The following is a 22,349-nucleotide window of genomic DNA, read 5'->3' as shown; positions in this document are numbered from 1 at the left end:
ATCTTCAGTGCTAGCCTAGTAAGAGCATATGGATAATAATAATAATAATAATAATAATCTATTTTAATTTTATGCTTTAGAAACATTGCCTTACAAATAAAAGCGGGTTGTTTATTATTAATAAATTATTATAAGATTCATATTTTGGGTTATTTACATAAATTTTTAAGTTCACATAAATTTATTTTATTTTCCCAAAATAAAAAATAGCAAGTATCTATTTATTCAAATGTAAAAACTGGTATTCTTTCTCTTCTCGGCTACATTTAATCTAGACCGTCAATCACTATCCTGCAAATGATCAACGGCAGTGAATGAACACGGCTCCAGAGCTACCGATTTCTAAGACAAAAGCTCATATACATTCAACGAGAAAACCAAGCATCGTCATTTGAGAAAGCAGCGATCTCAGCTCTCTGGTCTCTCATGAAGGGCGTTGGTCATCATCGAGAGAGGGCGCTAATGGCGATAGGGAGAACCAAGCTTGGGCTCCCTGCTGTCCTTTTTGGCTTCCTCTTCTTCATTGCTTTGCTCTTGGGACCCGTGCTTTTCATCTTCAAGGACTCATCTGGGGATGCGGCCTTGACGCGATCCAGGCTGATGGAGATGAGCGATGATGAGACTGAGTTGCGAGCAATGCCTCATGGGTTGTCCGGAGAGTCTCATGCCTCTTCAATCCCTTTCCAGGTTCTTGGATTTCTAAATTCGATTCGGTTATCTAGTGTATTTTTGGAATTTTTTTTTAAATCTTTTAGTTTTGGTTAATTCAATTCTAGGGCTTTTTGTTAGCATCTCGAGTTTCTTAAATTAGAAATTTTTGAATTTAAGGCCTTGAGGAAGCTGATTTCATTTCCGAGTTCATTGATCAGATCGCATTATTTGAGAGGTTTATTTGTTTTTTATTTTTTTTTCTCTTTTTTTTTCCGGGTGGGATGAGAAAGGCGATATCTTGATGAGAATAAAGGTAGGTGATTGTCATTCTGAACATTGTGGCACTTTGTGAATATCACACCCTTGCTTTTTTAGGATGTTGCTTGCTGATTTTGTTTTGCATTGATCTGTTTGAATCTTGTGTGCAAGTTATTGTCAACTTTATTCTTGCTTGGGTTTCTGATTATTACTGTAAAAACGGAGTTTTGTTTGTGGTTCATGAAGCAGATTTTGAGCTGGAAACCTCGTGCATTGTATTTTCCAAATTTTGCAACGCCAGAGCAATGCCAAAATGTTGTAAAGCTTGCAAAGTCGAGACTTAGGCCATCTACCTTGGCTTTACGAGCAGGTGAAACTGAAGAGGGTACCAAAGGAATAAGAACAAGGTAATTTCTTTCAGATTATGTTGAAGACAAAAAGAAAAAAGAAAAAAGAAAACATGAATGGATAATGTGTACATTCTTTTTCATAGAACCTAGTTTCTTAACTTGCAAACTAGTATTAGCTTTATTTTGATTGATTTCAACTTCCCCGTGCTGCATGATGGTTGATATTTTCAAGCAGCCCTTTGCATCAATATAAATTATAAAATTAATCATTAGGTCTATAGAAAAATCATTTTCAGTAATTTTGTGAACGTTTAAGAAATTTGGAACTGTTTCATCTTGGGATACTCTTATCTTAAAAGAAATGAGAAAATTTAGCAAATATTATAACATTCAGTAGCAGGATCAAGCAGCTTATTAAAATTTTACGATGCTTCCATGCATGATGCTCCTTCTTGTTCAGATGAGTCAATTGCAAGGTGATGGATGTTATTCACTTGTCCTCTTAATTCATTTTGTTTTTCAGTAGTTGTTAGGACATGGATAATGTAAAGCTGCAAAGTTTGGTTTTATCACTTTTGTGTTGATCACAGGGTTTATCACTTTTGTGTTGATCACAGGGCATGTATTAAAATGGAAAAATTATTTGTGAACATATATACCTGAGGTTTGGTTTTTGTTCTTGAATTCTGTAAGAATTCTGTATAAGTATTGCTGAATATACACATGGTTATAAAGTACTATAAGATATTTTGTCATATGATTTAAAACCCTTTCACTTTATAACTTAGAGGAATGCAATTTACATGCTAAAACCTCATATTAAAGTTTCAGCAATTTTTATGATAAAGTTTAGGATACCATTGTCATGGAATGAACACCTATCTTCGTTGTTTTCAAGTCCTGTTGCCACATGAGAAGCTCATTTAGATCCAGAAATCTTCGAGTATGCTTATGCTTTATTGTTACCTGCATCTGTATTGAAGTAATTGTTTTACCTTCTACTGCCAGTTCAGGCACCTTTATAAGCTCCTCTGAAGATTCAACTGGGACCTTGGGTGATATTGAAAACAAGATTGCAAGGGCTACAATGATTCCAAGAGATCATGGAGAGGTATATTTTGTTAACATGATTGTTTGAAGGATCTCTCCTTTGTCTTGTATGGTTCCTACAATCTCTTTGTTATTCTAATCTCAGGAAGTATATTATTTGGTACTATTCTCGTGTTGCAGGCATTCAATGTTCTCCGCTATGAGATTGGGCAAAGATACGCTTCTCACTATGATGCGTTTAACCCAGCTGAATATGGACCACAAAAAAGCCAAAGGGTACATTCTACTCGTTTGACACACTTTGGGCAGAAATATGCTGCTGTGAATAATTTTCTATTTAAAAGCACGAGTGAATACTGTTAATATGACTGGCAAGGACATCTCTATTATATTTAGTTTTCGAAACTGCAGTAAGGGCCCCATCTTATGATTTTCTTCATTTACATTTATTTATTCAACACGCTGCATATACAAAGAGTTAAATTGATTCCTCGAGTTATTCAATTATGGATTCATGTGACCAAGATTGACTTGTTATATGATATGTGCATGATATCTCAGCGCAAAATTTGCTATCCTTTCATAAATTTATTTTCATATGATCATCAAATATTTTCTATAAACGCTTCTTTGTTATTTTTTGACTCTACCATAATTGTATTTTCAGATAGCTTCATTTTTATTATATTTGTCTGACGTTGAGGAAGGGGGAGAAACCATGTTTCCTTTTGAGGTTAGTGAAATGGAAAAATCATGTGGTATGGCTCATTTGATCCATGATTCTCCTCCGTTGGGTTTTAAGCCTTGAGGGATCCATTTTTGTTTGCAGGGTGGATCAAATATGAATATCGGCTACGATTATGAAAAATGCATCGGCTTGAAGGTGAAGCCTCACCAAGGAGATGGTCTTCTGTTCTATTCACTCCTGACAAATGGCACCATTGACCCGGTATCTTTCCCCAAACTTTTAACTTAATTTTCATATTACCATGAGTAAATAATTCTGCCCATATAGATTAAGTCAAGCTGTTATCTTTTCTGATCATACAGAAAAGTGGTTTGGTAATTATTATTCAAACAATAAGACATGATAGGTTTACAAATTGTCTGATGTCAATAACAACTTGAGCTATCGGATGCTAATTCGAAGTAGTTTTGCATTTTCTTATTAAAGCTATACATATATGAGGCGCCATGAATTTCTGTTGCCATGGAAAACATGGAATTCTAAATTTTCTATTCCTTGTATGATGTAAAATTTTACCTTGCCATTTATCATCTTTCTTGTTATTCATGAACTGAGTGCATTTATGTAAGAACATGAATTCCTTTTTAGGATCATCTTCGTATAAAATGCTTCACTCTTACACTTCCAATAGAGAGCGAGGAGATTATTAATTAAGAGTCACTGATATATATTGATTTATGTTGTTCCCCCATCACTTGACTAAAAACTGATGTTTGTTAGACGTCTGTGTTAACAAGCAGCCGCACACCTACTCAGTCGAGACCCAGTGGGCATACAAGGCCTTTTAACCTAAACAGAGTAGAAAACACAATATATAAAACACATGGATAACAAAACCACAAATTCTTGACAACTAAAAGTTTAACGTTTGATACAAGTAAGGGTTTAGTATATAAACAAACTACCACAACAACCGGTACTAAAAACACCCACCACCCAAAAGAAATACGCGCCACTTGAATAATATTTTTAGATTAACCAGAGATACTTTTTGTATGCAGACATCACTTCATGGCAGCTGTCCAGTGATCAGAGGTGAGAAATGGGTGGCAACCAAGTGGATCAGGGATCAAGGCCAAGGTTTCATTTAATTAACCTTTGTTCATTGATCTAATTTCTTCACATTTTGTAGGTATTAATTAAACTCTTTTGATACTTTATATTTGTACAAATTAGAGTATTAGTTTAACCCAATGACTCAATCCAGATGTTTCATGGATGCAGTCTTGAGTAATATGATGTTTTTGTAATGTATTGGATTATTTTAGAATTTTTATTATTTTATGTGAGACTATAAATGAGTGTAAGAAAATTTCTCTTTATTATAGATTTTATTTTAATTTTGTAATAATATTTGATTGGTATGTTAGTGTAGTATGTAGAGGATGAGTTTTCAATTATTATTTTTCAATTGTTATATAAAACTTGTATCTATACTTTATGAACGAGTTCAAGAACATTTTTATTTTTAATGTTGATTTCACTATAATTTTGCAATCCATGTGATTTTATTTAAATTTTGCAGTGATATATTATTATTTTTCTTCCTAAATTGATTTCTCAATGGTTAAATCAGTGTGAAACTTGTTTTGTATTCTACAAACTATTGGTTGGATTTTTTTTAATTGTTATTAATAGTTAAGTTTTTAAAATTAATTTTAAAGAAAAAAATGGGTTCCGAGTCATGTCAAGTTTTACAAATTCCAATTTTTGGATTTGGATTTGGTTTCTGGCCCATGACCATGCTAATAGGCCAGTGGGAACACAAAAGCTCATTTTTAAATTGAAAGCCTAAATTGAACATTGTTAATTTTATTTATTTATTTTGGACAAATCTGACAAGCGTACTTAGTCAGGCATGTACACAGATCGGGAATTAATTATTCAGTAACGCGGAGTTTTGCATGGACTTACACGAGTCCTGTCACTATCACATTTGTCTAGCTAGAATTGAATGTAAAACACTTGAAAGTTTCACATCATATTTTTTAAAATGGGGCTAATACTATTGAGCTGAGAATTTTTTGGTCTAATTTTTTGGTGGAACTTAAACTCGAGACATTTGAAAATTTCACACAGTGGAGCTTGTACCGTTAAGTTAGAAACTCTTGGGGGCATCTTTTACCCCATTGTTTTTCTTTTGCAAGCTTTTTCTTTTTAAATAAATTTTGAGAAATAGTCAAAATAATTCTTTATTTTTTTTAATATTCCCTATCAATGCTATTTTCTATAAAACGTTGCCTTAATATTATGATTAAAGAGATTTCATACAAACAATGGGATAACAAAAAATATTTTTTAATCCTAAGTTAAAAAAAAAAAAAGCAAAATTGTTCCTGAATGGGGCGACATGTTATTTGTGACAAGTGAGGGAGTGGAAAGTAAATTTTCTATCTTTCAGCGGTGTTATATAAAAACACCTTTTTTTTAAAAAAAATAAAAATAAAAATACTAAAAACTCTACTACTATCTTGATTCAGATCAAATACTACTAGCCTCTACATAAATTAAAGTTTTGAAAATAAAAAATATGTTAGAAATTTCATAAATTTGAACATTTTTCCCGGGAATTAAAAAGTTGGAGGGATGTTTTACAAATTTGATAAATTTAAAGGATTTTTACTGGATTTAAAAAGTTGTAGTGATTTACTGTTATCTTTATTTTTACATCCTAGCCCTTAATTATTGTAATAATTATGGCAACGGATAGTTTGTATTTGAAATAGTTTCTATAAAAAGCTCAACAACGGACACTCGTTCTCTGAGAAGCGTTTCATTCTCTTCTTTGGGTTTCCATTGAATCTCTCGTCCTTTGGTTCAATCTCGTTGAGCAAATCGCCATGGAATCCACCGTGGAGACCTCGCCGGATCTGGAGAAGAAGACCTTCTTCTTGGATGCTGAAGCCTCGCCGAGGAATTCAAGCGCAAACTCCAGAAAGGTTGATTTTTTTTTCCCCTATATTAATCTCTAATCAGGTTTTTTTTTTTATATATATATATTTTCACTGCTTTTCAAGATTTGGTTTACTGTTGTTGATCTTGTTTTTATGGGTTTGTGGTTTTCTTTTTCTTAATTTCTTGCATTTAATTTAGAAATTTTGTTTCTTGTTTGGTTTGGGATTCTAGGTTTTCGTTTGATTTTAGTTGCATTTTCTTATATATGGGATTTAATTTGTGTAGCTAATTGCTGAAACGCAAATTTCAGTGATGTATGAAATCTTCAAGAAATTATCTCTGTGTGTTTTTTTTTTAAATTTCTTGCATTTAATATAGAAATTGTGCTTCTTCCTGGATGCAAAAGCATCGGCAGGAAATGCAAGGATGAACTCTAGGAACGTTGGTTTGCTTCCAATATTAATCCCTGATTAGGGTTCTTGATCCTCTGTTTTTTTCTTATGTTCACTTTTTTTTTAAGATTTGGTTTATTGGTATTTATCTCCTCTGTATTGGGTTTGGTTTCTTTTCTTTATTTCTTACATTTAATCTAGAAAAGGAATGTAATTTATGAAGCTCATTGCCACAACCCAAATTCCAGTGATGCTTGATTTCCCCAAGAAATTATAAGCCATGATCTTCTTTTATTTGATTTCTTTTGACTAGATAAAACGTTTGTTGAATTGTAAGTCATCAAACTGAATTATGGTTTGGAATGAACTTATTTGTGCAATGATATGGATTCCAGTGATGCTTGATTTCCCCAAGAAATTGTAAGTCATGATCTTCTTTTAGTTGATTTCTTTTAATGACACAAAATATTTGTTGAATTATAAGTCATCAAACTGAATTATGGTTTGGAATGAACTTATTTGTGCAATGATATGGATTCTCCAACAAACTTATTGATATTTCCATGCAATCACAGTTCAATGTATTTGTGTGTGTGTGAGTGTGTTTAATAATATAATTGTTTTAAAAGATTTTTGTCTTGCAGAATGTTGGTTCAAGAGAGTCTGGGAATTCAATGCTGAATTCTGTGAACAAACAAACTCCACAAATTAAGAAACCCCATCGTAGAAATGGTTCCCCTCTCTATTGGTTTCCTAGGAAGAAGACAGACTCATTTTTGAAGAGAAAATTGAGACGTCTGCAGGTATTGCTTTTATCTTACCTTTTTATCATTTTATCTTTTATGCTTCTAGATGATAAGGTGTTTTTGTGAAATTATCAGGAAGCTGGGGGAATGAGCTCAACTCTGGAGGAATTCCTAGATAGTGCCAACCCTCATTACTCGAGGATGATGAGGGAAAAGATTGCCGCCAGAGAGGCAGCAAATAAGGCCATGGAAGCTCGTAAAGCTGCAATGATTGAAGGTTCTTGGTGTCGAATACTGCGAGCAGCCAGGTGACACCTATGGGTTATTTGAGCTTGTTATTCTATAAGTTTAGAAACATTGAAATACTTACTCTATTGAAGTACATTCATTTATCCAGGATTCAAAGCAAAGAAGCAGAAACTAAATTGGCTGAGGCAGAGAAACATGTGGCAGAAGCTTTTGAAGCAGCAAAAGCAATGGGAGTAATGATGTATGATAGGCCTGATTGTCCAAGGGGGCCATGCAAAATTCAGACATCCTCAGCCATTGGGGGAAGATCCACTCATACAGTCACTGCCTCTTTTGAGACGGCATTTGAAGTAGACAAGGAAGTTGCTGCAGCAGTGAAAAAAGCATTTGTTCGACTAGCCAGTTGTCCCTCCTCTTCAAATAAAGAGGAGTTCAGAAATCTGCTTCTTAAGATTAGCCAGAATCCAGATTCTATTGAGGCTGATCAAGAAATCTCAGAGGTGACTTCAGAGTGTGAATTTGATCCTGGGTCAGAACTAGAGGTGGATGTGCAAAATGCTGGAGGCCTTGCTGTTGGTGATGTATGTAGGAAATCAGATATTCAAACTAAAGAAAGAAGATGTATAAACGAGCATCCTCCAACTGATCATGATGAAATTCACTCTAGTTCATCCCAAGATCTCGTTAGTGAAATGCTGGACAGGCTTAGATGTTTACAGGAAGATCAACTTGCTTCTCTTGCAGTTATCGTTGCCACTTGTGGCTTGAATGCTGCTCTCCTTGAAGCAGATAGTGGCAAAGATCATGGAATAGAGGCTGTAACTGAGAGCATTTCAGCTTCAGTGATTCCTCGCCCCAAAAATATGGCTTTACTTGGGACTAATGGAAGGCGATATTCCAGTGTAACTAAGTTCATTGGTGGTGATACAAGGAAAGAAGCTGAAGCAGAATTGCCAAGCTTAGACAAGTTTTTGGTCAAGCATGTATCTAAATTTGAAAGAGAAGTCCAAGAAGCGAGAAAGAAAGAGGATCATAGAGCTTCAGGAGCATCTGTGTTGCAGGTTGTTAAGGAACGGGAGAAAGTTCACACATCTGGCAAGATTACATCATCAGATTCCATGTCTGATCTTGGAAGTATTCTTGTAAAACATGTCTCCAGACTAGAAAGAGAAATCCAGAAAGCCAAGTCTCAGAATAATAGTCAAATGATTGCAAAAGGAAAGGATGCAGAAGGTGCAAGTGTTAAGGATGTTATGGTTGCACCCGCACCTGAAGGCAACAGAGACTCTGGAGGAGTCCTTGTAGAGCACTCCTTAAATGGGGAATTGGACACTGAAAGGGGAGGGTGCAAACAGTCAAGAAATTCAGAAAGATTGACTGAAAAATCAGAACAGCATGACTTGTTTCACGAAGCACAAGTAGACAAGGAAAACATGGACTGTAATATTGAAGAGACGCAGATGTCACGAATTCAAGGAGCTAAGGTGGAGGCACAAAGAACATTAAAAGCTCGAGATGAGCTAACTGGGCTTGAAAAGATCTTAGTAAAGCCTGTTCATAGGTTGGAGAAAGATAAAATGCAAGCCTTGGAAAAAGGAAGTCATTATATCATTAAGAAAGAGAACAGGAAGCATGGGCATGGTGTTGCAGCTTCAGAGAGTTTAGATAAGATCTTAGTAAAACATGTATCCAGACTTGAGAAGGAGAAACTGGCCCATTGCAAGAGTGAGGATTCGGTGACTGTGAAGAAAAGAGATCAGTTTGCTGACAGGAATACAGAGAGTTTAGATGAAATTTTGGTCAAACATCAATCTAAACTAGAGAAGGCCAAGATTGCAGTATCTCAACAATCAGCAGATGACCGCATTAAGACTGTGGATTCTCGTAAGCAAGCTCGGGAAAAGGAATTACTAGAAGCTTGGGGAGGATTGAGTTTAGGAAATTCTATCAGACCTCATCTTTCAAGACTTGAGCGAGATAAGGTAAGAACTTAAGATTATCATCTTTCTTAGTATTGGCATTGATTGTCATAATTTAGAACAATTGGCAAACTCATGTACACTAACTGATAGGCTGCTTGGAGGAAGGCAGAGGAGGAAGAACGAAGACAAAACACCACAATGCAGCTCTGAATCCATTGACATTCTCCACTGAACAAAATTTTTATTTGTAAATTCTCTGCTTAATTTTGTTCAGATTGACATTCTTTTCTCCTGATTGTTCTTTACATAGACAGCAAGTTATTCCAATTTCATTTCCTGTTATTCTGCCAGTTGTTCTTTGCTGCTGTTCAGTGATTTGCCTTTGAGAATTTTTGTTGCCTATAATTTCTCTGTCACATCAAAATTCTACCAGATTTGGTTCTTTTCAGGGCCACTTGATCTGTTGAAACCAAAGAGTCTAGCAAAAACAAAAGCAAATGGCCACTTGATCTGGAAACCAAGGTTACAAGCTGACTACTTTTCCAGGTAGGTATCAAGTTCTTTTCACAAAGTGAAATAGTCTTCACTGCAATGTTCTAGCTAGTAGCTACTTACATTAGTACCTCACCTTGTGGACTTTGTTTCTCATTACCTTAAATGGAATCATATACTGGGAATTTGCATGGAGAAAACCATGGGTTCAATAGATGATCTATAGTTTGTCTAGTGGCATTGAAGTTGACTAGTAACAAACATCATCCACCTACCACCATTCATTGTCAGAGGTGGGAAGCAGCTAATTTGTTAATTAACTTCACAAGTCATAAAGTGATAAAGAAGTGGAAACCAGCTGCCACTTTCTCTTTGAAATATGCCATTCATTCCCAGGCTCCACATCACCATATCTGCAATTATATCTTTTTATATATATATATATATATAATTTATAATTTTTTTTATAAATGTCTGATAAATAAAAAATTATAGACATCTAATTATCAACTGTTGGATATTGATAAACAGTATTTATTAATAATAATACTGTTTATTAATGTCAGCCATTGAATTATGACCTAATGGTTAATGAATGTCCACAGAAAATTGGTCCTCATATATATATATATATATATATATATATATTTATAAATGGATTAAAATTGTTGAGATCATTGCATCAAAATTTTTATTCAGATTTATTATTGTGTATAAATATATGTTGAAATTAAAAAAAAGGTTTATTATTGTGTATAAATATATTTTGAAAGGAAAATTTTTTAGTTATAACATAATATGTTGGAAAATTAGATAAAGGTCGGAAGCGTGACCTTCTTGTTAGTGTTCAGGTGTGATTTCTGGTTTTACAGGGGTGTATAACCAAAAATTCGAAAAGCAATCTTGGGCTTAAGAGAAATTTTTAGTTTCAATTGGGTTAAACTGTAAAAAGCCATTGGACGATATATATAGCTTTGCTTTGCCGTGTTTTCTTGGGCACTGGGCCAAGGAAGCGAGAGAGAGAGAGAGAGAAGGGGGGAGGGATCATGGGGGGCGGCAATGGCCAGAAGTCGAAGATGGCTCGCGAGCGCAACTTGGAGAAGAACAAGGGTCCCAAGGGTATTCATCTTTTGATTTAATCCGTTGTTTTGGGATGTTTATCTGATGATTTGGCTTTTCTTTGCAGGAAGCCAGCTTGAATCGAACAAGAAGGCTATGTCGATTCAGGTACTTTTCAATTTTGTTTTTTGGAGTGGATTTGATTTGATGTCATTGATTGGGTTTTGATCGGCTTGGAGTTGTTGATCTGGTTGTTAGGGTTCTGTGTTGCTTGTGTGGATTTTGGTGGAATTTAGGGCTGTGGATAGTGATCTTTATCCAGATGGTTTGTTAGGAGTTGGATGATGGGTGTTGTAAGGGTTTGGAATATTAAAGAGGTGGTTTTTGGTGCGAATTGTTGATTTTGTGATTAGGGTTTTATTTCCTTTAATGAATTGTCTTTGTGGAAATTGGGATGAAACCAAGGTTGCTGCAGAAGCCAATGATGTGAAGTAAGAAGGGGGTTTGATTTGAGGGTTTGAGTTGTTGATTTGATGGTTAATGATTAGGCTTGTATTCTAGCTGAGGATTGTCTGGATTATTTTGCATCTTTGTAATGCTTGAGAGGTTAGGTGCTGGGATGAGAAGATTAGGTTTTTCATTTATGTCAAGCTTCTGCAGCTGGTGGAAATTGTTCTTTGATGAATAAGCTTGTATTATTTCTTGATTTAAGATCTTCTTATTTTGGAAAGGGTTTGGAATGAAAGTAAAGAATTATTAGAAAGGTTTAGGAATGAAAGTAATAGTGTTGATTAGCAGATTATTGAAGAAATTTTTTACATTTCCAATATGACATAGTGTTTCTCTGGGAGTGTGTTTCAGAAAGAATTTGGACTGAAACCAAAGAGCTATTAGAACGGCATGATCTACCTTATATTTCCTATGTAATGTGGTGTTTATTGAGATTGTGTTTGGTGAGCTGGTAACATTTTTTTGTGTGGTTTTTAGTGATTTTCCACAATGACAAAGCAATCAGTTCAATAGAGATTAGAATCAATCAACCAAGTTCATTTAATAGATTTTGTGGTGGAAGTAAGTAATCAGTCTGTACTTTCTTGACAAAGCTCAGGATCAGGATGATTTGTCTGTTCATTATGTTTTGTAAAAAGTCTGTGTGTTCACATATACTTGTATATATAATTTCTATATTTACCGTGTTTCTATTGAACTCTCTCTCTCTCTCTATATATATATATATATTCACACAAGCACATATGTCAGGTTTGTTATATTTACACATGCTCTCATGTAAATGTGGTGGCACACACATCCAGTTTGCCATATTTAATATGTTTTGCTTGAATTCATCAGTTTTGCTATATTTATGATGTTTCTCTTGAATTCACACACAAACTTTTTATGATGTTTTTCTTGAATTCATCGGGTTCATATATTTTTGATGTTTCTATTGAATTCACATGCATGCACGCACACGCACTCTTATGATTTTTGATGGTATATACATGCTATAGGTTTGCTATATGTTTTATGTTTTTACTTTTTCTTGAATTGACAACAAAGACAATGTGTATATGTAGAATGAGAAAATCATCTCTCGCGCTTTAAAGGAAAGCATAAACATGTCAATGCTCTCTTTTTAGTTCCTTTATTGCCTCCTATTTGTCTAGTGCCACTGTTTCCTCAGCTTGGTCTGGGTGTTCAGGCATTTTCTTTTTCTTTTGGGTTGATCTTTCTCTGCATTGTCTCTCTTCCTTCCTTTGTAGCTGTAGGGAGCATCATGTATTAATTATACTTGATGCTTTGCTTGGGATAGGTTCCTCTTTGCTTAACTTGGTCTACTCTGGTTGAGCGACCTGTGCGCACATGCATGCTCCTTTTTGCTTCATTTATTCTGTTTTTTCTTGAATTTATTTACACATCAGTTGTTTTCTTGAATTCACACAACCCATATGTCAGGAATGCTTTATGTACACACACCCAAGTGTAGGTAGTTTCACACACACACCATCAGGCTTGCATATTTACGATTTTTTTTCTTGATTAAACACATGCATATCAGGTTTGCAACATCTGTCATGTTTTCTAAAATTCATATAAACACATACATTATGCTTTTTGTATTTGCACGTGCTTGAGCGCACACATATATCGACATTTGTGCTCATGCACACGCCAGATTTGCTAAATTCATGATGTTTTCCTTGAATTCACACAGGCACGCCTGCACACACATGCTTGCATATATCATTGGGTTTTGCTATATTTATGAATTTTATTTTGCTTGATTATATATATGTACACCCATCCGATTTGCTGTATTTATGATTTTTTTCTTGAGTTCACACACATCAGGGTTGCTATATTTATGATTTTTTTCTTGAATTCACACCTATCTGTGCTGAATTTACATTCACCATTCAGCATTCGCCTGCACACGCATCTGGTTTGCTTTATTATGATGTTTTCTTGAATTCATTCTCTGTTCACCATTCTCCATTTATAGTGGTTCACTTACACTTTGGGTTTGCTATTTTTATGATGTCTTTCTGGAATTCACACATATGAACATACATCAGATTTGCTGTTTATGATGGTTTCTTTGAATACACCCGGGATATATACACACACATCATATTTGCTGTTTATCATGGTTTTCTTGAATGCACAGATGGGGGTTGATATATATATATATATATATATATATATATATATATATATATATATATATATGCACACATGCATCAGGATTTTGCTACTTGGGATGGTTGACTTGTGAAGCGAGCAGGCTCGCGTTTATCTGTATATAATAAATCCATTAGGATTGCTATATTTATGATGTTTTTCCGTGATTACACACGAATGCCTTTATAGACACACTCAATCATCATATGTTTGCCATATTTTTAATATTTTTCTTGAATTCAAACAATCGCAGCTTTTTATATTCATTAATTTTTCAACACACACCATTTTGTTATATTTATGATGTTTTCCTTAAATTCACACACTCATACACACACATAGTTTTTCTATATTATTTTCTTCTCTCTTTTTGAATGTGTATTTTCACTGTATATGGCCAACCCTCTAATAAAGGTTGTGTATATATATATATATATATATATATGTATGTATACACGAATGCAGTGTAAGGTGTGTATGCAGACTTTCATCTGCACAACATCGGAAGTGAAATGCAGAGAACATGCTGAAGCAAAACATCCAAAATCAGATGTCTACCAATGCTTCCCCCATCTCAAAGCTTAGTAGAGCACCTGGGAAGCTGTGATGCACCACCCTCACTAGTTACTTTTGAATGTGCTAAGTTTTCATTTAGGTGTAATATGATGTTGGGTTTGCCCATCGGACTCACCATGTTATGTACTACTCTTTGTAACTATATATATATCTATTATGAACTGTTTTTATTAATTTAGAAACCTATTTTTAAAAAATTCAATCTACTATAATTTGGCTTTCTGATTGTTTCAAAGTAGTTGAAAGCCAAAAAATCTCCTATTAATATAAAATGAGAAAACTTAGATGAATTGTGATTGGTGTAATTTGTGTAGGTTATTATTGAATTTTTGACGTTTGTCTTATAATAAATAATTTAAATATATAAAATATTATATTTTAATATATTTTTGTTATGTTTGTCAAAAGCTATTTAAATTGACCTTTAAAGTAATAAAATAAAAAACTATGCATTTTCTGAATACCATTCCCCACACCGACCTGTGTTAATAAAACAAAAATCAATCAATTAGAATTTGGTCTTTTAAGTGATTTAAAGATATTCAGAGTAAAAAACTCCTACTACTAGTAAAATATTTGGTATGAGTTTTATAATATTATTATACCCCATCGATCTATATTTTACAAAGTGTGTTATATACTTTAAGCCAACCTTACACACAAATAAGAGAATAAATATAAGGTAGACAGACTGTAGCATTATACACAAAGGGTTTTTAATCATTAACAGGCGGTAACCAGCAGTTTAAACTAAAGAAGAACATGACAACACTTTAAGAACACACACGTCTGTAGCATTATAATATTTGATGATCAAATGGCTAGAGAAGATCATAATCCTTTGCTTGCAGAGTCAATCAAACACAAATTGGAAGTATGACATAATTCTTTTATTGGGTTCGCATCCTGCTGTTTTCTGCAGCTCTGACTTGTTGGAAATAAGGGTGTGCCTGCACAAACAAAAACATTTCAATCCAGGATTAACATTCTTCTTGTCAAAATCACCCAAAACACAAAAGAATGTCTAATATGCTACAGCCACAATGAATTATCTATTTGTCGAATATGCCAAATCAACTGTAATTACAAATTAATGCCATTTTGTTATATATTACATGCACTTTGTAAGTTTGTGGGTTCTGTTTGAAGAACTCTTTCTAGTGGTTGATTTGTTGATCTTTGCTCAAGGGTTTTCTTAATCACTTTGCACCCAAGAAAATAAAAAAGGCGCGAGTTGATCAAGCATTAATTTAATTAACACTAATTAAAATAAAATAATTTAAAATTTTTAAATATTTGCTAAAGAGTAAAACAGTTGAGCATATGACTTGTTAAATTACCATTGCTTCCCTGGCAGTAAGTCTGTCCTGGTGATCGTAGCGAAGAAGCTTATCAAGGAAATCTATTGCCTGCATCGAATAGAAAGTTGTGATGAGCCACCATTTGAATAGCCACAATCAATCTCTTGACATGCTTTTTATTAATAAAAGAAGTAGAACCTCAGGAGAAACAAGATGTTGGTTGTCTGCATTTATGAATTTAGACCAAGGTTTCCTACTGTGCCTGTAGGAAAATAAACACACAACATATGATGTGAATCTAGCCAGGGTAATCCTAGTCATCTACATTCTAATAAAATACTCGCCCTCGCAATCATTTGTGCAGGACAGAACTGCTAAAAAATCACATGAAGTCATTGTACCTTCCAACTAGGGCATCAAGTTGGGGATCAAGCTCCAAGCGATACTTGTTCAAGTATGCATTCAGTTCATCTGTTCCAAGCACCTGGAAAATGGGAGAAAACATGTCAGAAACTAATTCTGTTTCAATCTATGAATGTGTATGCTCGGAAAATAGAGTCCAAGAATCAAATCGCATTTCACAAAACATCCAAGTAATTGTTCCATGCTGAAATTATATTATGGAAATCTCTGCTGATCACTGCAGCCGAATTGCAAAAGATGGATAGAAATCAACATAACCACAAGTATAAGTACCTTTGCAATTTTAACAAGTTGATCATGGTTGTCATGACCATAGAAGAAGGGTTCTTTCCGAAAAATCTGCAAGCAAATAAAGATAATTTGAACAAAAAATTTTGCCAAGTGCCAGTACGGAAAAGGATATGAGCCACTTTTCCACAAGAGTGGCAAATTTTAGACTTCACACTAAGTCACTAACTTCAAACTAATTAACTGAAGCCTCAAATGGCATATCATGCTCCACTAAGAAATAAAGACACTTACCATACCAGCAAACATGCAGCCAAGACTCCACATGTCCAAGGAATAGTCATAATCTTGCAGATCAACCAAGAGTTCAGGCCCCTTGAAATATCTGGCAATATTGGAAGCAGTGGTCAAGCTTCTCTAAAGATGAAACAACCCGTACCTTTCTGCATTCTAGCGCATGGCATAGTCGGCCATGCTTCAAAATTGTCTGGGATTATGCATATTACAGATATTTGGAAAATGTAATAATGTTACATCCAACATTCACAACACTCACTTTAGGTAATCAAAACTTAAGGCTCAATAAATAATTAGCTATTTCTTTCCAAATAAAAGAAAAAGGGGTTTCATTTTATCAGATACCCAAAATTTATCATTTTATGACTCAGAAAAACTACTGAAAGATGACAAGTATGCCTGCTACAAGGCAAAAGAGTAGACATGATTTATTTATAATAAGTAATACAAAGAAATCAAAGATGAGATTAGATGGATAAATAAACAGAATGTGACAGGAAAACAATAAAACAATTTTAAGCATGTGTTATAGGCTAAACAATAGTCTTTGGGCAAAATTGAAACCAAAGGTGAAGAAAGATACATACCACAAGCCAAACAGTGCTTATGAACTGAATATGAGATGCACAAATGTCTCCATTTAATGTAATGTAGTAGGTCAGCAAGCTTTGCAGTTCCAAAATTATCACCCCCAATTGAGTATCAATGCTATGCTAGGGATCTAATCTAACCACTTAAATAAAGAGTAGATGCTAAGATCATAAGACAGATAAAGAACAGATCTAAGCTAGGCCAAGTAATTCTGATTTTGTACATGGTTCAAGAATACAACATATATACTCGCAAGATGAACAACTGATGAAGATATATATATATATCGATTCTTCCCAAACGAAGCCATAAAATAGTTCATATCTCTCACACCTTTGGATATCTTAAATCAAAAAATCTCATGCTGTAAGATTGAAACTGTTCATGAAAACATTTTACCTTGATGCTACACGAACATTATATTCCTTCCCTGGATGATAAAACTCAGCGAGCCCCCAATCAATCAAGCGAAGTTTCCGAAGCTCATGATCTATCATTACATTGTGGGGTTTGACATCTCGATGCATGATCCCTTGTGAATGACAGTAATCAAGTGCCTGCAGAAAAGTATGTGAAATATTACAAGCTCTTATCTGCTCCATCCAAAATAAAACTCAAACAGGTATAAACCAACAAGACCAAAACAACTGTACAATCTAACTTATTGTCAAGATATGCATGCCACTTGTATCTGGAATCAATATATTGTCAAGGCATCAGATTAGTGCTGTCAAATATCTAGAATTACAGCAATTTCTTTTTTTAAAGCCTTTTTTTCTTTCACATTACCTTCATCTCCAGTTCATCCATCTATATTAGAAAACTAGAACAATGTCTTCATCAATCAGTTTTAACTTTACCCAATAGAGTCAAGAAACCAGACCTAACCACAACATATGTTAATCACTATCTTTGACAGAAGTATACTCAATAATTATTATCTATGACTAACATTTCCAAGTGATATTTGATTAGCTATCACCTGCACAGATTTAGAGCCAATAACACACAACGAACTGACAGGATAACTTAAACCAAGTGAACTCTTGAACCTATCACATATTTGTTGTCTATTTGTGTCTGTCATTGACATATGGGCTAAATTTTGATCTACTAGTCAATATATAACAAATTAATCTTATATATCATTTTCTAGCTTCAATTTAGACCAACTAAATCATTCATGATGTTATCTACAATTCAAGTATATTTTTAATGCATATATCAAGATAAATGCATAAGAACTATGAATTTCGATCTTTCTAAAGGCATATAATGAAAATTAGCCCTGCTTTAATGCTACCCAAGAACATAATAAAGATCGCGCTTGTAAGTTTCTCGATTAATTCACAAAGAAAAACCTTGAGAAGCTCATATATGTAGTATCGAATGTCATAATCAGTCAGTGTGGGATATAGAACTTTGAAATCTGTGCTGTTCACAAATTCAAATATCAGGCTGGGAGTTTTAGAATGTTGATCTCTGACAATGTCAAGCAGCTTCACGATATTAGGACCTCCACAAAGATTCTGAAGTATTTTTATTTCCCTCTTTATCTGCAAAAATGACAACAAATGATTGTTGAAAAAATTTATATCAAAGAGCCTCAACAGGAATAACCATGCTATTAAGAATGCAAGAGTCACTACATCATTAAAAAAAAATAATAACAATAGGTAAAACATAGCATACAGGTCACATGAATCGTAAGAAATCTACAAGTAAAGCTCTAATGGCAGGCTCACTTCCCTAAAATGTTCAAAAGCCTGTTTTTTCAGCCGAAAAAGTAAATATAAGACTTTAACTAATAAGATTGCATTGAAAACATATTGGCATGCTGTGGGGGTGGATATGAATATGATGGCCAAAAGTTTGAGAATGCCAACCATAGCCAAAAGTATATAAGTATAATATTACTAGGTACTCACTTCTCATTAAAAAAAAAGTTAGAGCTTTAGCAGAATAATTTACAATGGTAGCACAGAACTAGCTAAATCTCAAACAAGCAACCCAATGAAACTCTCGAGCATAATCAAACAGAATATAATTCAACTGTGACAAGTCTTAAATCAGGATTGCCTACCTCTTCCAGAGACATTTTTATTAAAGTGCATGCATAAGCATCTTATTTTCAATCATCCCATATTATTTGTATAAAATAAGAAATCAAATGATGAAGTAGCATGTCAAAATTCTAATACAGATTGGTGTCATTATATCCAACCAATATCAAATCCAGTTATAAAGATTTGAGCCGCAGTCCAGACACACATCCAGATGGAATATTTTATGTAGTCCTAATCAAGTATGGTTAGTGCCATTAAATGTCTAAGTAACAACAATTTAACACATGCACACACAAAAAATATCCAACAGTATTAGGAACTCTGATCTCACTTCATGTGATACTCCTAAAATATAGAATAATCATGCATGCATCCGAAACGACATTTTCATGAACCAATACCATATCTTAAAACAGATACCTTTTTTTTCTTCACAGGCTTAAGGATTTTGATGATGCATCGTTCATTGTTGGAGACATTTACACCTTCAAATACCTCACTATATTTCCCTCTTCCAACTTTTCGCACAACCTCATAATCATCCTGCTCACTGAACTAGAAGTATTCTAGGTCAGAGTTCCATTACAACAGTAATCTAATAAACCACATCAAATGCAGAACTGTAAGGAAAATCACTAATAAAAGGAAGAGCAATAGATATCAGATTTTATTGCAATTTGTCTGCAACTTGATATTGTGGTGTCAGCTCCCCAACACCGCAAAGTAAAAGACAAATGTTGCACCAAAAATGCAGATGATTATGAACAATTACAGAAGTCACAAAAATAAATAAATATGCTTTTAAAGTCTATACCTACAATAAAACTTTGCACTGAATTCATCTTTTGCATTGAAGATCATCTTGGATGTGAATTCATGTCTTCCATCAAAGTATGCCTTGAATCAAAGGTTTTATGCAACAAACAAATATCCTGCTTAAAATACCCTCTTGAAGTCTCATTGAAGAAACAAAGAGTCTCACTCAGAAAAAAAAAAAAAAGGATTATTTCACTCTATGAAATGGCTCATGTTGTAAAACCTAGTATTCATTTTAACTTGGACATGAATATACTCTATTGGATCAACACCACTATAGTGCATGCCAAGATTTGCCTGGTCTAAACCTAATTAAATCTTGCCTCCCAAAATTTATTTCTCGCCATTCTTGATTCTTATCCAGTTTTTACCTTTTCTTTTATTAAATAAAAAGAATAAATCAAATCAAATCTAGAGTTCCAAATTTTATTTCTTAACATACTCGATTCTTTTCAAGTTTTTATAAATCAATACCCAACACAGACAACTCTTCTGCCAAAAATAAAAAGGATGAAATCAACTCTAGTCTCTCCAATTTCATTGCTGATCATTCTTGATTCTTCTCTAGTTTTTACCTATCAATACCCAGCACAGCCGATTCTTTTGATTAAAAAAAAAAACTAGAATACAAAACCAATTTTCCCAAGAATTATAAAATCCAACCTTCAAGAAAGAAAATAGAAGAACAAAAATATAAAAATCGAATCTTGCACACAAAACCACAACAAAAATTTAGATAAAAGCAAAAGAAAAACCGAAAAACAATCTCACTCATCACCGCAAACCAGAAAAATCAATACCGGGAATCGATCAAAAAAACACACTAAACAAAAAGAAGAAATCATCCAAGAATAGAGCTAAGGGTTTCGATATCAGTCTTACCCCCACTGCAAGGTGAGCGACTCGTAATCCCAGTACTCCTTGGGACGGAGGACATTGACATCGGCATAAACCCTGGCCTTCGACATGGGAACACGCGAGATCTTAGCAAAAGAATCACCAATTGGATAGCTGGCGTTGGAGCTCGGCGAAGACAGAGGAGGAGGAGGAGGAGGATCAGAGGGGAGGGCGAGGAGAGCAGTGGCTAGGGCAAACGCAAAGACGAGGCGACGATCAAGGCCATGGCTCATGAACTCATCATCGCCATGGATCGATCCCGATCTCGATCTCGATGGGAGAGAAGGAATGAGGGACGAGGGTTTGAGCGAAATGGAGAAGGAGAAGAGATTTTATTGCTCCCTTTTATCGATTTCGTTTTCGGAAAACGATATTGAATCTTTAGATCGATTCGTTTTTGGGCTTATGGATCAGAAGCTGATATTTTTATTATTGGAATTGGACTGGGCCACGGTCAGATTCTCTTGGCCCAGAAAAACACCCAATAATTGTTTCCATCCTTGTCTCTGGATGCTTTATTAAAGTTAAAAAATAAAAACAAAAACAAAAAATTAAGTAATTATATATGTATATATATATATGAATTATTAAACTAACTGTAACTATATTCGAATTTTAGTTGTCGCATGAAAAAAATTATCAAATATAAAATGGTAAAATAAAATAATATTAGCATAAGTCTATTATTATTTTTTTAAATTTAAACAATACTATCGAAAAAATAAACATTATCATAGAAATACTATGTAATGATATATATATATATATATATATATATATATATATATATATATATATATATATATATATATAAATGTGTATTAGTCACAACTCCCAATCATTATTGTGAGAAATGAGAATAGTTGAATTTTCAACCTCTCACTTAAAGGGGAAAGTGAGTTTTTACTCACATACAATATTTCATTCTCATGCGGTTGTAGAGATGATTTTTTTTTTTAATAAAATGATAAACCACAACTTTATTGAAAAGAATAGAAAAGAACAGGATAAAAAAAAGAACTACAGAAAAAAAAATAATAATAATAATAAGTAGACTAAAATCCTCATAGGGGTAAGGAAGACAGCGTACAGAAGAAAGTAACAACACAGAGAAAAAAAGAGGAGAGGCTGGGTCAGCGAAAACTACCGTCTTGTAGAGATGATTAGTTATATATAAATTTCAAAATACATGTATATATATATATATATATACATATTATAATTTAAATATATTTGGGTGAGATGGATACTCATTATTTTTATATTTTATGAAGCATGAGTATTTTTTAGAAATCAAGATAGGCCTAGGTTTGTCAAAAACATAACCTAGGAAATTTAACAATTTATTCTTTCCTGCATGTTGAAGAACAAATCTTGTGTAAGCTCCTGGTAACAAAAACAGAAAACAAACTATTTGTTGAGGTATCACCTGGTAAAGATTTGATAATGGACCATTAGGAAACTTGAACTTGCATTGTTTCACTGATTTCAGTGTGATCTTCATCACCTGCAATTAAACATTAAATAACCCATCTTAATAATAAAGAAAATAACAAATCATAGAAAGTGTGAAAATAATCCAATCAGATCACTCAGCAATTTCTAAACTGAGAATCAAATGCTTGGATAAAGTATGCAACAAAAGAGCTATTTCTTTCTC

General features: G+C 33.8%; 4 protein-coding genes across 6 annotated transcripts; 3 read left to right on the top strand and 1 right to left on the bottom strand.

Annotated features, from left to right (window-relative positions):
- Positions 1 to 384: 384 nt before the first annotated feature.
- On the top strand, positions 385 to 4,379 carry LOC120276780 (probable prolyl 4-hydroxylase 9). The gene is made up of 7 exons (XM_039283477.1): positions 385 to 687; positions 1,159 to 1,316; positions 2,268 to 2,370; positions 2,490 to 2,585; positions 2,977 to 3,042; positions 3,139 to 3,258; positions 4,059 to 4,379. Exons 1-7 carry the CDS (start codon positions 427 to 429, stop codon positions 4,146 to 4,148), a joined length of 894 nt encoding a protein of 297 aa, XP_039139411.1. The 5' UTR covers positions 385 to 426; the 3' UTR covers positions 4,149 to 4,379.
- Positions 4,380 to 5,826: 1,447 nt separating this feature from the next.
- On the top strand, positions 5,827 to 10,709 carry LOC120277211. Of its 3 annotated transcripts, XR_005541483.1 has the most exons (7): positions 5,827 to 5,996; positions 6,974 to 7,147; positions 7,226 to 7,398; positions 7,488 to 9,321; positions 9,412 to 9,508; positions 9,711 to 9,807; positions 10,626 to 10,709. XR_005541483.1 is itself a non-coding variant. In XM_039283965.1 (5 exons), the coding sequence occupies exons 1-5, from the start codon at positions 5,898 to 5,900 to the stop codon at positions 9,469 to 9,471; spliced, it is 2,325 nt and encodes a 774-aa protein (XP_039139899.1). In that variant the 5' UTR covers positions 5,827 to 5,897; the 3' UTR covers positions 9,472 to 9,598. The 3 variants fall into 3 exon arrangements, 2 of the variants coding, with proteins under 2 accessions (XP_039139899.1, XP_039139898.1); XM_039283965.1 differs by lacking the exons at positions 9,711 to 9,807; positions 10,626 to 10,709 and having other exon boundaries at positions 6,989 to 7,147; positions 9,412 to 9,598; XM_039283964.1 differs by lacking the exons at positions 9,711 to 9,807; positions 10,626 to 10,709 and having other exon boundaries at positions 9,412 to 9,598.
- Positions 10,710 to 10,732: 23 nt separating this feature from the next.
- LOC120277213 (uncharacterized protein At2g23090-like) lies at positions 10,733 to 14,244 on the top strand. Its single transcript, XM_039283966.1, has 3 exons — positions 10,733 to 10,872; positions 10,940 to 10,980; positions 13,960 to 14,244. The coding sequence occupies exons 1-3, from the start codon at positions 10,800 to 10,802 to the stop codon at positions 14,077 to 14,079; spliced, it is 234 nt and encodes a 77-aa protein (XP_039139900.1). The 5' UTR covers positions 10,733 to 10,799; the 3' UTR covers positions 14,080 to 14,244.
- Positions 14,245 to 14,643: 399 nt separating this feature from the next.
- LOC120277291 (casein kinase II subunit alpha-2) lies at positions 14,644 to 21,034 on the bottom strand. The gene is made up of 10 exons (XM_039284075.1): positions 20,675 to 21,034; positions 19,397 to 19,526; positions 18,272 to 18,466; positions 17,310 to 17,467; positions 16,317 to 16,407; positions 16,068 to 16,133; positions 15,773 to 15,855; positions 15,570 to 15,633; positions 15,411 to 15,479; positions 14,644 to 15,020 (listed from the first exon to the last, which is right to left on the bottom strand). Exons 1-10 carry the CDS (start codon positions 20,920 to 20,922, stop codon positions 14,961 to 14,963), a joined length of 1,164 nt encoding a protein of 387 aa, XP_039140009.1. The 5' UTR covers positions 20,923 to 21,034; the 3' UTR covers positions 14,644 to 14,960.
- Between the last annotated feature and the right edge of the window lie 1,315 nt (positions 21,035 to 22,349).

The sequence above is a fragment of the Dioscorea cayenensis genome, chromosome 15 (genome assembly GCF_009730915.1).
Source record: "Dioscorea cayenensis subsp. rotundata cultivar TDr96_F1 chromosome 15, TDr96_F1_v2_PseudoChromosome.rev07_lg8_w22 25.fasta, whole genome shotgun sequence".
NCBI classification, from domain to species: Eukaryota; Viridiplantae; Streptophyta; class Magnoliopsida; order Dioscoreales; family Dioscoreaceae; genus Dioscorea; species Dioscorea cayenensis.
The sequence above is the reverse complement of the archived record's forward strand: the minus strand, read 5'-3'. Positions and strand labels throughout refer to the sequence as shown.